Here is a 12,297-nt window from a genome sequence, read left to right on the forward strand (position 1 = left end):
ATCACAATGAATGGCGGTGCTGACTTGAAGGGCCAAATGGCCTCCTCCTGAACCTATTTTCTACGTTTCTTCCCAACAGACATCAGGCTTGAACACTAACTGAACTATGACCAATGGACCGTCTTTGATTGCACTAATGAATTTAGGCATCTTGCATGCACTAGTATTGGAGTTATTGATTTATTAGAGTCAAAGAGTCAGAATGATACAGTGTGGAAACAGGCCCTTCGGCCCAACTTGCCCACAGCGGCCACCATGCCCCATCTCCACTAGTCCCACCTGCCTGCTTTGCACTCATATTCCTCTAAACTAATGTTTTCAAGAGAGAGTTAGATTTGGCTCTTTGGGCTAAAGGAATCAAGGGAAATGGGGAGAGAACAGGAACAGGGTACTGATTTTAGATGATTAGCAATGATCATATTGAATGGCGGTGCTGGCCCGAAGGGCCAAATGGGTGAGACCTATTTTTCTATGTTTCCAATCTGTCCTATCCATGTACCTGTCGAAATGTTTCTTAAACGTTGCGATAGTCCCTGCCTCGACTACCTCTTCCAGCAGCTCATTCCATACACCCACCACCCTTTTGTGTAAAAAAGTTACATCTCAGGTTCCCATTAAATCTTTTTCCCCCTCTCACCTTAAACTTGAGAAACTTGAGGCTTGAGATTTAACTCGTCCTTTGGTTTATGTTTCATTTGCAAGAAGAAGAACTTAAATCTATGTGGCCTCTGGTTCTCAATTCTCCAACTCTGGGCAAGAGACTCTGAGCGTCTCCCCGATAGATTCCTTGCATGATTTTATATACCTGTATAAGATCGCCCCTCATCCTTCTACGCTCCAAGGAATAAAGTCCCAGCCTGTTCAACCACTCCCTATAACTCAGGCCCTCGAATCCTGGCAACATCCTAGCAAATCTTTGCTGAACCCTTTCAAACTTGACAACATCTTTCCAATATTGATTTTCTTGTGTATTATGTGTTACCTACTGTATTTACAGGTCTGTTGTGCAGCCGTAAATAAGGATTTAATTCTTCCCGTGTCGATACATATGGCAATTAAACCTGCCTCACTATCAAAACTGTATTTTGCCTCAAATCAACTCTGACTATAATCTGCCATGAAGAATAATCAGGAAACAGATCGATTAAGAAAACTTACATACAAGACGGGATTTTGTCAAAGCTTAAAGGGCGGCTTATCGGAAACAACTATGGGAACGGCAAGTCAGAGAAAAAGTTACCAACAAGTTTCCTATCAAGGGCATTCCTTACAACTAAGCTTTTAGGACATTGGAGAGTGTGTAGGATTGTTACTTCTTGCTCTGAAGGAAAACTGTAGCAAGAAATAAATGTCAATACCTTGAGTGAAAAGTACTGCGTGCAGCTTTAAACTTCCCCCATTCTGAAACTTAGAAGGCAACGTTGCAAAATCATGACTGTCGAGGAAGAATATAACTTTCAGCGCTTGCCGGCTTCCATCGACCTGATAAGTGACAGAGTTATCTGCAAGAAAATCACATTAAAACTATCAGCTTGCAAATATTTCACGATCACAAGCCAGAGGCCAATTACATGCTTTGTCTCAATACGCTGTGGGAGGGGATATATCGTGGCACGGTGGGGCAGCGGTAGAGTTGCTGCCTCACAGCGCCAGAGACCCGGGTTCAATCCCCACCCTGGGTGCTGCCTATACGGTAGCAATGTTACAAAATTTTGAGATTTAAAAAATCAAGTCTGCAATTTAACCCATCAGATAAAGCATAACAATAAGTTTAATTTGACACCTAATTCACTTTCATATCTCAAGTAATAAAAAAGTTATGGCCATTTTCATACTCGGAAATTAGCATCTTGTTCCCTATTGATTTTCTATGGACTTAACAAAAAAGCTGTGATCGTGGACAGTCAAAAGCCCATAACCTTCTTAAAAATTAAGAGAACTGAATGAAATTTTCAGTTATCATAGATTGAAGCATTCTGAAACAAATATAAAATAATCTTACTTGGATGACCTGAAATTAAAGCATATAATTAGTTAGTTACCCAATTGTAGCTAATTTCAAACTTCAATTACTAGATCTAAACATCTATCCATTTCTTAATAAATGATTAACATTTTTAAATAGCTTAAGTGTCCGAATAATATTCACAAATAATTCACAATAAAACATGATTTTTAAATCTCATTTACATCAATTTATAGGCCAAATGGAAGGAATTTAGTGTTCAATTGCTGTAAATTAAAGTCTATTTTAAATCGGCTTTCTAGTGGGTTCCTGTGAACGCGCTGGTTTAGAACGTTCACATTGCGCTGGATTTGTGCCCTCAAATGCCCAGAAAAATACTGCGGGATATAAAGAGCCCAAAATGAGCTACTCGCTATAGAAAACTTTATATACAGGGTTCTTAAGAAGCCCCTTTTAATGTAAAAATAAGGTACATACCTTTAATTGTTTGCTTTATAAAACCCTGGGGCTGCGAGAGGTTCGCGGGTTTAGAGAGTGATTTTTAAACTACTATAACTATTATACAAGGCCATAAAAACTATTAATACCTTTTCCGACGGGGTCTTTCAGCGATTTTCCGTTAATGATTTACTAGGCTGAACATTTTCGATTGCAACAGCCTAGTAAAAATCGCGTTTTAAACCCGCCCCCTCTAAACAGCGCCAAAATCACACACACGGCCTGGGGGCAGATTCTCAACGACGATTAGGTAGGTTTTGTAACATACCTATATACGGTGTTTGTACGTTCTCCCCTTGACTGCAACCCGCGCATCTTTGGAGCGTGGGAGGAAACCGGAGCACCCGGAGAAAACCCATGCGGTCACGGGGAGAACGTACAAACCCCACACAGACAGCACTTGTGGTCATGATCGAACCCGGGTCTCTGGCGCTGAGAGGCAGCAACTCGACCGCCACGCCACTGAGCTCCAAGTAATCACCATCAACGTGTTGCGTAAATGTACTAAACGCTTACTTGCTACTGGGTATTCGTGCTCCAGGCATCGAAAGTGGAATGTTACACTGTCCAGATCGGACAAAGCAACCTTGGTGTCTTCCAACATGATGCGTTCTTCTTTCTGTGCAGAATTAAAATGGCAATCATTAACTGACAGAAACTTAAAATACCCAGACTCCAGAAGCAAAACAAGAACACAACCATGCAACTGGCCCGTGCATCCATCAATCAATGACTTCAATACACTGCAGTCCTGTTCACTAAATTATTTTATACGATTTAGAGCATCACATATTTGTCTTTTATAAAGGACACAAGGATGTGGAAGACCATCCAGGTAGAAACATAGAAAAATAGGTGCAGGAGTAGGCCATTCGGCCCTTCGAGCCAGCACCACCAGTTTAGGTTAGTTTATTGTCATGTGTTTATTTATCTTATAGAGGCGCATAAAATAATGAGGAATATATATATAGGCTAAATGTACAGTCTTCTACCCAGAAAAGGGCAATCTGAACAAGAGGACATAGGTTTAATGTGATGGGAAAGATTTAATAGGAAATTGAGGGGCAGTTTTTCACTCAGAGGGTGGTGCGTTTCTGGTAGGACAACTGGAGGTGGTCTTGGAGGGGAGGATGCTCCTCAAACTGTGGAGCATCTTGGACAATACACCCCCTCCATGACACACTGGTCAACCTAAGCAGCACATTCAGCAACAGTTCAAGAAGGAACTGCAGATGCTGTAACATCGAAGGTAGACAAAAGTGCTGGAGAAACTCAGCAGGTGTGGCAGCATCTATGGAGCGAAGGAAATAGGCAACATTTCAGCCCAAAACCCTTCTTCAGACTCTCGTCTACCTTCAGCAACAGACTGGTTCCACCAAGATGCAGCACAGAACGCCACAGGAGATCCTTTCTCCTTGTGGCTATCCTTTCTCCTTGGCCCAACGCATCACCGGGTCCTCGCTCCCCTCCATTGAGTCTGTCCAAAGCAAGCGCTGTCTGCGTAGGGCGCTCAGCATCGCCAAGGACTGCTCTCACCCCAATCATGGACTGTTTACCCTCCTACCATCTGGGAGGCGCTACAGGTCTCTCCGTTGCCGAACCAGCAGGTCGAGGAACAGCTTCTTTCCGGCGGCTGTCACTCTACTCAACAACGTACCTCGGTGACTGCCTATCACCACCCCCCCCCCCCCCCCCCCCCCCCCCCGACACTTATTATTATTTATTCAAATCGTTTGCTATGTCGCTCTTCCAGGGAGATGCTAAATGCATTTCGTTGTCTCTGTACTGTACACTGACAATGACAATTAAAATTGAATCTGATCTGAATCTGTCCAGCTCCTCCCCCTTCGGTCGTGGGGTAGACCGACTTCCCTTCCCCCCCCCTCTCCCCCTCTCCCTCTCCCTCCTCCTTGCACATCCCCAATCCTGGACTTCCCTCACGTCTCTTTAATTTCATGTTTCGTGTATTTTGTTGTTTTATCACTGTTGGCAGAACAAATTCCCTCCTGGGTTAAAAAAAAAGTGGTACCGTATGGTAACGAGCTGCCAGAGGTGGTAGTTGAGGCAGGTACTATAACAATATTTAAAATGCATTTGTACAGGTACATGGATAGGAAAGGTTTAGAGGGTTATTGGCCACTTGCGGGCAAATGGGACTCGCGTAGATTGGGGCTTCTTAGTCAGTACGAGCAAGTTGGGCCGAAGGGCCTGTTTCCATGCAGCATATGTGGGTAGGGTTGCCAACTGTCCTGTACCAGCCAGGACATCCCATATATTGGGCTAAATTGGTTTGTCCCGTACGGGACCGCCCTTGTCCAGTATTTGACCGCTACTACTCGGCTCGATGGGACTGTCGGTTCAGAGCGCCACGTCCAGCCCCACCTCACCCGTCCTGACGTAGTGAGTGCAGCAGCAGCAGCAGCCTCGCCCGTGGCCCCGTTGGTCGGCAGCCCGGCCAGCTGTCCGACCTTCGGACCTTCGCTTACTGCCGACACCACCACCCCTCCTTCACATGGCTGATCAACGGTTCACGAGTTGGATGGGACGCTGGACTTTGCGAGCGGCCCCCGGGCCAAAACTCCTCCCAGCTGGCCCGCCGGCTGGGCTTTGTGTGCAGTCCAGCACCCGGGCCAACTCCTCATTCACCCAGCCACGGCCGAGTCGGTCAACAAATTGACGTCGGGAATTTGTTCCGTATTTTGATCTTTTGTCCCACATTTGGGGGTGAGAAAGTTGGCGACCCTATCGGTGGGGTACGGTAACAGTAATTTGTATTTGACCTCTCCCTTACGTACCACAGTGGGGGAAAGCAGTGACTGATAGTTGAGAAGGGCACCAGTAACAGCTATCTGCTCAAGCCACTTCTTACTGGCCTCCTTGCTCTCCTCTTCATACTCCCCATTGTTGTTGTATCGGTGGTTCAAAGCAGCCAACAACTGCTCGGAGAAGCTGCAGATGGCTGCGACAAGGCTCTGGCAGAAGAGAACATCCCGTCTTAATTGCAACTCCAGGTCTGTGGAGAGAAACGGAATCAGGAATTAGTGTCGCACTTGAGTTGAGTTGATTTCATTCAATAGACAATAGGTGCAGGAATAGGTCGTTCGCCCCTTCAAGCCAGCACAGCCATTCAATGTGATCATGGCTGATCATCCCCAATCAGTACCCCGTTCCTGCCTTCTCCCCATATCTCCCGATTCCACTATCTTTAAGAGCCCTATCTAGCTCTCTCTTGAAAACATCCAGAGAACGGGACTCCACCGCCTTCTGAGGCAGAGAATTCCACAGACTTACAACTCTCTGTGAGAAAAAGTGTTTCCTCGTCTTCGTTCTAATGGCTTACCCCTCATTCTTAAACTGTGGCCCCTGGTTCTGGACTCCCCCAACATGTTTCCTGCCTCTAGCGTGTCCAAACCCTTAATTCAGAATGGGCAGGTGGGACTAGTGTAGATGGGGACATCTTGGTCAGCGTCGTGGGCAAGTCGGGTCGAAGGGCCTGTTTCCATGCTGTATGACTCCATGGCAAGATTAGTGGGTTTTTTTAAGTTTCTAGTGATTTTTTTTTGCACCAAAAGATTCCAACGTAATTTCAACAGAAATTACCCATGAGTGGGTGGATGCACAATCTAGTCTGTGTACCACACAGGGATACCTGTTTCCAGAGGCATCGAGTACAAAGCTCCACAAAATGCCGAGAGTATTTCAGGAAACACTGCAAGTTGAATGAATGGCTGGCCGGTTGGTTGAGCGACATTTGTTTACAACAAGGCTCAGAAATCTTGAAAAAATATATACACAATTTTTACCACAGAAATTTTCGGGAAGCTGACTACGCAAATAAAATGAGTGAATCACCACTTCTACTAAATCATATAAAGCACGCTCTTTTCATATTTAGAATTCTCCGCTTTCCTACGGGGCGGAGGGGAAGCATAGCGCAATCTCTCACTTTGACCACAAATGCCAGTTAAACTTGAAGAGAACTTCAATTTATCCAAATAAACTGCCAGGAATTGTATATGAAAGATTTATACTTTCTACTTATGAAGCTTATTTATGAAAGGGTATTGTGTGGCGGAACTCAGAATGCCCCCTCACTAACTGCCAAACTAGTATAACGAAAATGGTGAGTTCAAGATCAGAATCTGTTTCTGTCGATAGAAGTATTAACGATATATACCTGCATTTGGCGATGGCAGAAAAAGATGTCCAATAACTTGTTCTGAAAGTTAACATAAACTGCAATTCTTTGGAAACAGGCCCTTCGGCCCAACTTACCCATACACACCAACAGGTCCCATCTGCACTAGTCCCATCTGGCTGCTGTTGGTCCATTTCCCTCTAAACCTATCCTATCAAAATACCTGTCTTAATGTGTCTTAATTGTTGTCATTGTACCTGCCTCAACTACCTCCTCTGGCAGCTCGTTCCATACCCCTTCCACCCCTTGTGTAAAATAGTTACCCCTCAGGTTCCTATTAAATCTTCCCCCACCCCCCCCCCCCACCCTCACCTTAAACACATGTCATCTGGTTCTCGATTCCCGTACCCTGGGCAAAAGACTCAATCCACTCCATTTACTTGATCTATTCCACTCATGAAACTGTGCACCTCAACAAAATCACCCCTCATCCACCTGCGCACCAAAGAAGCATCCCAGCCTGCTCAACCGCACCATATAGCTCAGGCCCACGAGTCCTGGCAACATCCTCCCAAGTCTCCTCTGCACCATTTCCAGCTTGACAACATCTTTCCCATAACATGGTGCCCAGAACTGACTACAATACTCTAGACATCACTCTGTCTATCACTCTATCACTCTATCTATCCATCTATCCATCTATCTATAACTAAAAGTCTTGTGTTTGTGCCCACTACATGTCTCTGTGTCAATCTGGTTAATTCCTATCTTCTTCCAAATATTAGGCCACAGCGTTCCCATTTTCACACATCCTACTCACATGTTTCCCGTGGTGGAAATAAACATCTACCCGTCGCATTTTCACCTCTATTTCCGAAGTTATTCGCGATTAAAGCTTTAAAAATGCCGACTTTAACAAGATTTTTACTGTTAAAATCCTGCCTCCCAGCTTCCAACGCACATCGATACGAAGTTGCAAGACAGGAACACTGAACTTTTCACCTCAATGGGATATTTCAACAGGAGGGGAAGGGCCAATTGGTATTGCAAGGGAACTGCTGCAGCGGGCAGGAGAGGTGCAATTGGAATTTTTTTTTAAAGTCCACTGCTGAGGGAGGCAGGGGAGCGCTGGAATCTTACATTCAGGAACGGCTTCGGTTGCGTTGGGGGAACGGGTGAGTGGTGAAATATTGCGTTGGGGGACCACACCATTGGGGGGGGGGGTCTGCACTTCGTCTAGTATCTTATATAACTCTAATATGACCTCCCAACTTCCATATGATAAAAGATGTCTGATCTGATCTAAATCACAGAATTTGAGTCACACAGGACAGCAACTTTGTCACCTTAGAAACATGAAATCCCAATTTATTTGAAAAGTTGTAGCTAATTGCTAACTTTGCAGTTTGTCTAAAATTTACGATAACTTGCAAATATTGTTACAATTGGGTGCAGTGACTATACTACAAAATACAGTCAGATTTTATTAATTTGAAAGTAGTTCCTTTCAGACCACTCCACTGTAGGATAAGGCTACAAGTTGGAGTTCAGTCATTTTGTTTTTATTTACGATGAACTATAATCTGCAATCTTTAAGAATGCTATTAGCAACTTATTGTGCACAGTGCTTTTATTATTGCAATCGACCGGTCTATTATTCTAACTTTTAAGAACCAGAGTTCTTTTGAACACAATCCTTGCAACAGAAGGGAACCAAGTCAAAAACGAATTACTAAAGCAAAGCAAGAAACGTTTGCCAATGAGCCTGCACAGATTGGCCAAAGTCGAGTGGGGCTAGTGTAGATGGGGCGTGTTGGTCGCTGTGGGCAACTTGAGCTGAAGGGCCTGTTTCCACGCTGTGTGACTATGTGACTCTCACTCATTTCTGAGGAGACCGCCTCTTACCTGTACAGTGTAGGTGAGCCAGAAGTAACTGATTCTTCCCATCTGTGGAAAGAAGTATACAGCGGTTACTGAAGTGCCCAGATCTTACGTCTCGGAAATTAGTTGGCAATGGCATGTTTATTCAATATTGGAACAGTTGCTTTCACGGCTCGGAAAGATTAAATACAATGACCTAGTCAAGGCGCATGCAGAGTTGCCAGAACAAACTGGAGCAACAGTGGATGACCAGACAGAAGCATAACATGGGAAACAATATACAATAGACAATAGGTGCAGGAGTAGGCCATTTGGCCCTTCGAGTCAGCACAGCCATTCAATGTGATCATGGCTAATCATTCCCAATCAGTACCCCATTCCTGCCTTCTCCCCATATCCCCTGACTCCGCTATCTTTAAGAGCCCTATCTAGCTCTCTCTTGAAAGTATCCAGAGAACGGGCCTCCACCGCCCTCCGAGGCAATGAATTCCACAGACTCACAACTCTCTGTGAGAAAAAGTGTTTCCTTGTCTCCGTTCTAACCCCTTATTCTTAAACTGTGGCCCCTGGTTCTGGGCTCCCCCAACATCGGGAACATGTTTTGACTAGGAAGGGTGTCAAAGGTCACAGGGGAAGAGGGCAGGCGATTAAGGTTAAGCGGGAAAAATAGATCAGCCATGATTGAATGGTGGAGCATTCATGACGGGCCAAATGGCCTAACTCTGCTCCAATGTCTTATGACCAACAGTGGGAGGGTAAATCCTACAGGAGAAGAGGGGAAGGCTGAACATGCAAAGGAAAACAATGAAGAATAATGAAGGGAATGGAATAACAGGGCAGGAAGATGGAGTGGTTTAGAGCAGCTGGGTTTTACTTCACTGTCTGGCTCTGTTTACAACTGTTGAATGTCATGGAATGAATTTTGATTTAGATTTATAGAGTTTAGAAGTGGAGCATGGATATAGGCCCTTCGGCCCATTGAGTCCACGTCGACCACCTCTAGTTCCATGTTATCCCACTCCCAACACACGAGAGGCAACTTACAGAGGCCAATTAACCTACAAACCCGCTCATCTTTGGGATGTGAAAAGAAACCGGAGGAAATCCACGTGGTCACGGGGAGAACGTGCAAACTCCACAAGGACAGCATCCAAGGTCAGAATCGAACCTGGGTCCCTGGCCCTGTGAGGCAGCAGCTCTACCAGCAGCGCCAGTGTGCCACCCTTTTCCTTTGAATGTGTGATTTTAAATTTAGGAAATCTACACTTGCGGCAGTGTGCATTTAAAAATAATATCGCAAAGATCTCTTCTAAAATCTGAATTGTGCAGCTGTGATCATAATTCATCATTTGGTGTCAAACTGCATTATTTCCGTGGGATCACTGGTCTGCTCAGTGTTAATTTTCTCAGCTGTAGTTTAGAATGGTGCAAAAAGTCTACGCTCTCGTAACATTGGCAAAGTCACAAGAAAATAATCGCAATATAAATTACGTAGCAGTCCAATAAAACAAAACTGCTGTATAATTCCGCGCAGAATGTCTGCACAAACACTTTTAAAATATAATAATGTTATCCTGTCAATGATGCCAGCCTATTTATAAACGTCCACCCAGTCGTAAGACATCTTTGGCCCTGTGGTAGACCACGTACACGCTGGCTATAAATACGCAGATCATTAGTTACTGGAAATTGTGGCACTCTACGACGTAAGGCACACAGATCCCAAAGTGCAGGCATCTGCTCAAAGTTAACGATTAACATGCACGGTGGTGCAGCAGCAGAGTTGCTGCCTCACAGTGATTGCAGCGCCAGAGAACCGGGTTCGATCCCGACTACAGGTGCCATATGTACGGAGTTTGTACGTTAACCCGTGACCTGCGTGGGTGTTGTCCGAGGTCTTTGGTTTCCTCCCACACTCCAAAGACGTACAGATTTGTAGGTTAAATGCCTTCGGTATAATTGTAAATTGTCCCTAGTGTGTGTAGGACAGCGTTAATGTGCAGGGATCGCTGGTCGGCGCAGACCCGGTGGGACGAAGGGCCTGTTTAGTATATATGCAAAAAGTATTTCACTGGGCAATTGCACATGTGACAAATGTGACTGTTCATATTAAGGTGGAGTTGGTGAATCTTTTGATACACTGGCGAAATGTAACATGAATTGGTGGGGTTGGTGACATGGAAAATGTTGGATAAACGTGATCATGCCGTTTGGCACCAAAATGCTGAAAGTGTGCAAAAATTATTTGAATGGGTTCATTTATGCGGTCATCATTAAAATTGTGATCCAAAATTCTGAATGGCCAGACTGCAACATCTGGTCCAGTAATTCATAGCAAATACATCACTGACCTTCCACATACTCCTGTACATTGTCCACCAGAGCGTTGATTGAACTAGGCAAGTTCCACGGGTCTTCCTGCACGTTAGTTTGGATGATACTTCTACATTTTATGTTCCGGTCAACCTTCTGTTGAAATTCTAAAGAGATTCAAGAAATCAGTGACCAAAACATCCTCAATAACTTTAAGAAATGTTTATGGTGCAGAGCTACGATACTTGTGTAAGCAACACGTCATCTATTGGGGCACCAATGCTGTACATGATGGGAAATTGAGCTTTGCTGCAAGCTTAATTGCTATAAAACGAAAAGGTGGGTTTCTCTGTCACAGAAGACAGTGGAGGCCAATTCACTGGATGTTTTCAAGAGAGAGTTGGATGTAGCTCTTTTGGTTAATGGAATCAAGGGATATGGTGAGAAATAGACAATAGGCAATAGGTGCAGGAGTAGGCCATTCAGCCTTTGAGTCTGAACTGCCATTCAATGTGATCATGGCTGATCACGCACAATCTGTACCCCATTCCCGCCTTCTCTCCATACCCCTTGACTGCGATATCTTTAAGATAGGAGAGGAATGGAGAGGAGAGGAGAAGAGAGGAGAGGAGAGGAGAGGCGAGAGAGGAGGAGGGGAGAGGAGGAGAGGCGAGGAGGGTGGGGAGGAAGGGAGGAATGGGAGGGGAGGAGGAGGGGAGGAGGAATGGGAGGGGAGAGTGCTGGAGAGGAGGGAAGAGAAAGCAGGATTGGGGTACTGATTTTGGATGATCAGCCATGACCATATTGAATGGCGGTGCTGTCTCAAAGGGCCGAATGGCCTACTCCTGCACCTATTTTCTATGTTTCCATGTTACATTTAACAGTAATTCCAATTGAGAATGGTAGAACTAGTTAAGAGAAATTAGGAATGGCAGATGCTGGTTTACAAAAAATAAGTGCCAAGTGCCGGAGTAACTCAGTGGGTCAAACATCTCTGGGTAGGTGATGATTCAGGTCGGGACCTTTCATCAGACTGTCTGCAGTAGAGTGAGAGAAAGCTGGCGGGTGCAGGACACAGCCCAGCAAGTGATAAGTAATATAATTATACCGACTGATTGAAAGAAACAGCATGGAAAGTCCATACTGACAATCCATAACCTGTTCACATTAATTCTGCTATCCCACTTTTACGTCCACTCCCGACACACAGGAGACGATTTACAGAGGCTAATTACCCTGTAAACCCGCATGCCCCTGGTTGTTGGAGAAAACCTATGCCATCGCAGCGCAAACGCCACACAGACAGCATCCGAGGACAGGATTGAACCAGGGACTCTGGCGCTGAGAGGCAGCAGCCCCACCAGCTGCGCCACTGTGCCATGCACTGCAACCATATCTTTGACCAATAATGTGGAAACCCCCACTAACGAAATGCAGAGGTTAAAGTTGAAATCAAAAACAGAAAGCGAGCATCGGCAATGCTGGCCATGAAATGGAAATT

The 12,297-nt window shown here is 45.0% G+C and overlaps 1 protein-coding gene across 1 annotated transcript in view; it reads right to left on the reverse strand.

Annotated features, from left to right (window-relative positions):
* The window catches only part of prex1 (phosphatidylinositol-3,4,5-trisphosphate-dependent Rac exchange factor 1), a 178,436-nt gene that overhangs the window by 12,231 nt on the left and 153,908 nt on the right, over positions 1-12,297 (reverse strand). Inside the window, exons 30-34 of the mRNA XM_055652550.1 lie at positions 10,835-10,963; positions 8,508-8,549; positions 5,260-5,477; positions 2,981-3,083; positions 1,359-1,502 (exon numbers count right to left, since the gene is read on the reverse strand). Of these exons, the coding sequence (XP_055508525.1) occupies positions 1,359-1,502; positions 2,981-3,083; positions 5,260-5,477; positions 8,508-8,549; positions 10,835-10,963 (636 nt within the window). The remainder of the gene's footprint in view (positions 1-1,358; positions 1,503-2,980; positions 3,084-5,259; positions 5,478-8,507; positions 8,550-10,834; positions 10,964-12,297) is intronic.

The sequence above is a fragment of the Leucoraja erinacea genome, chromosome 21 (genome assembly GCF_028641065.1).
Source record: "Leucoraja erinacea ecotype New England chromosome 21, Leri_hhj_1, whole genome shotgun sequence".
Lineage (NCBI taxonomy): Eukaryota > Metazoa > Chordata > Chondrichthyes > Rajiformes > Rajidae > Leucoraja > Leucoraja erinaceus.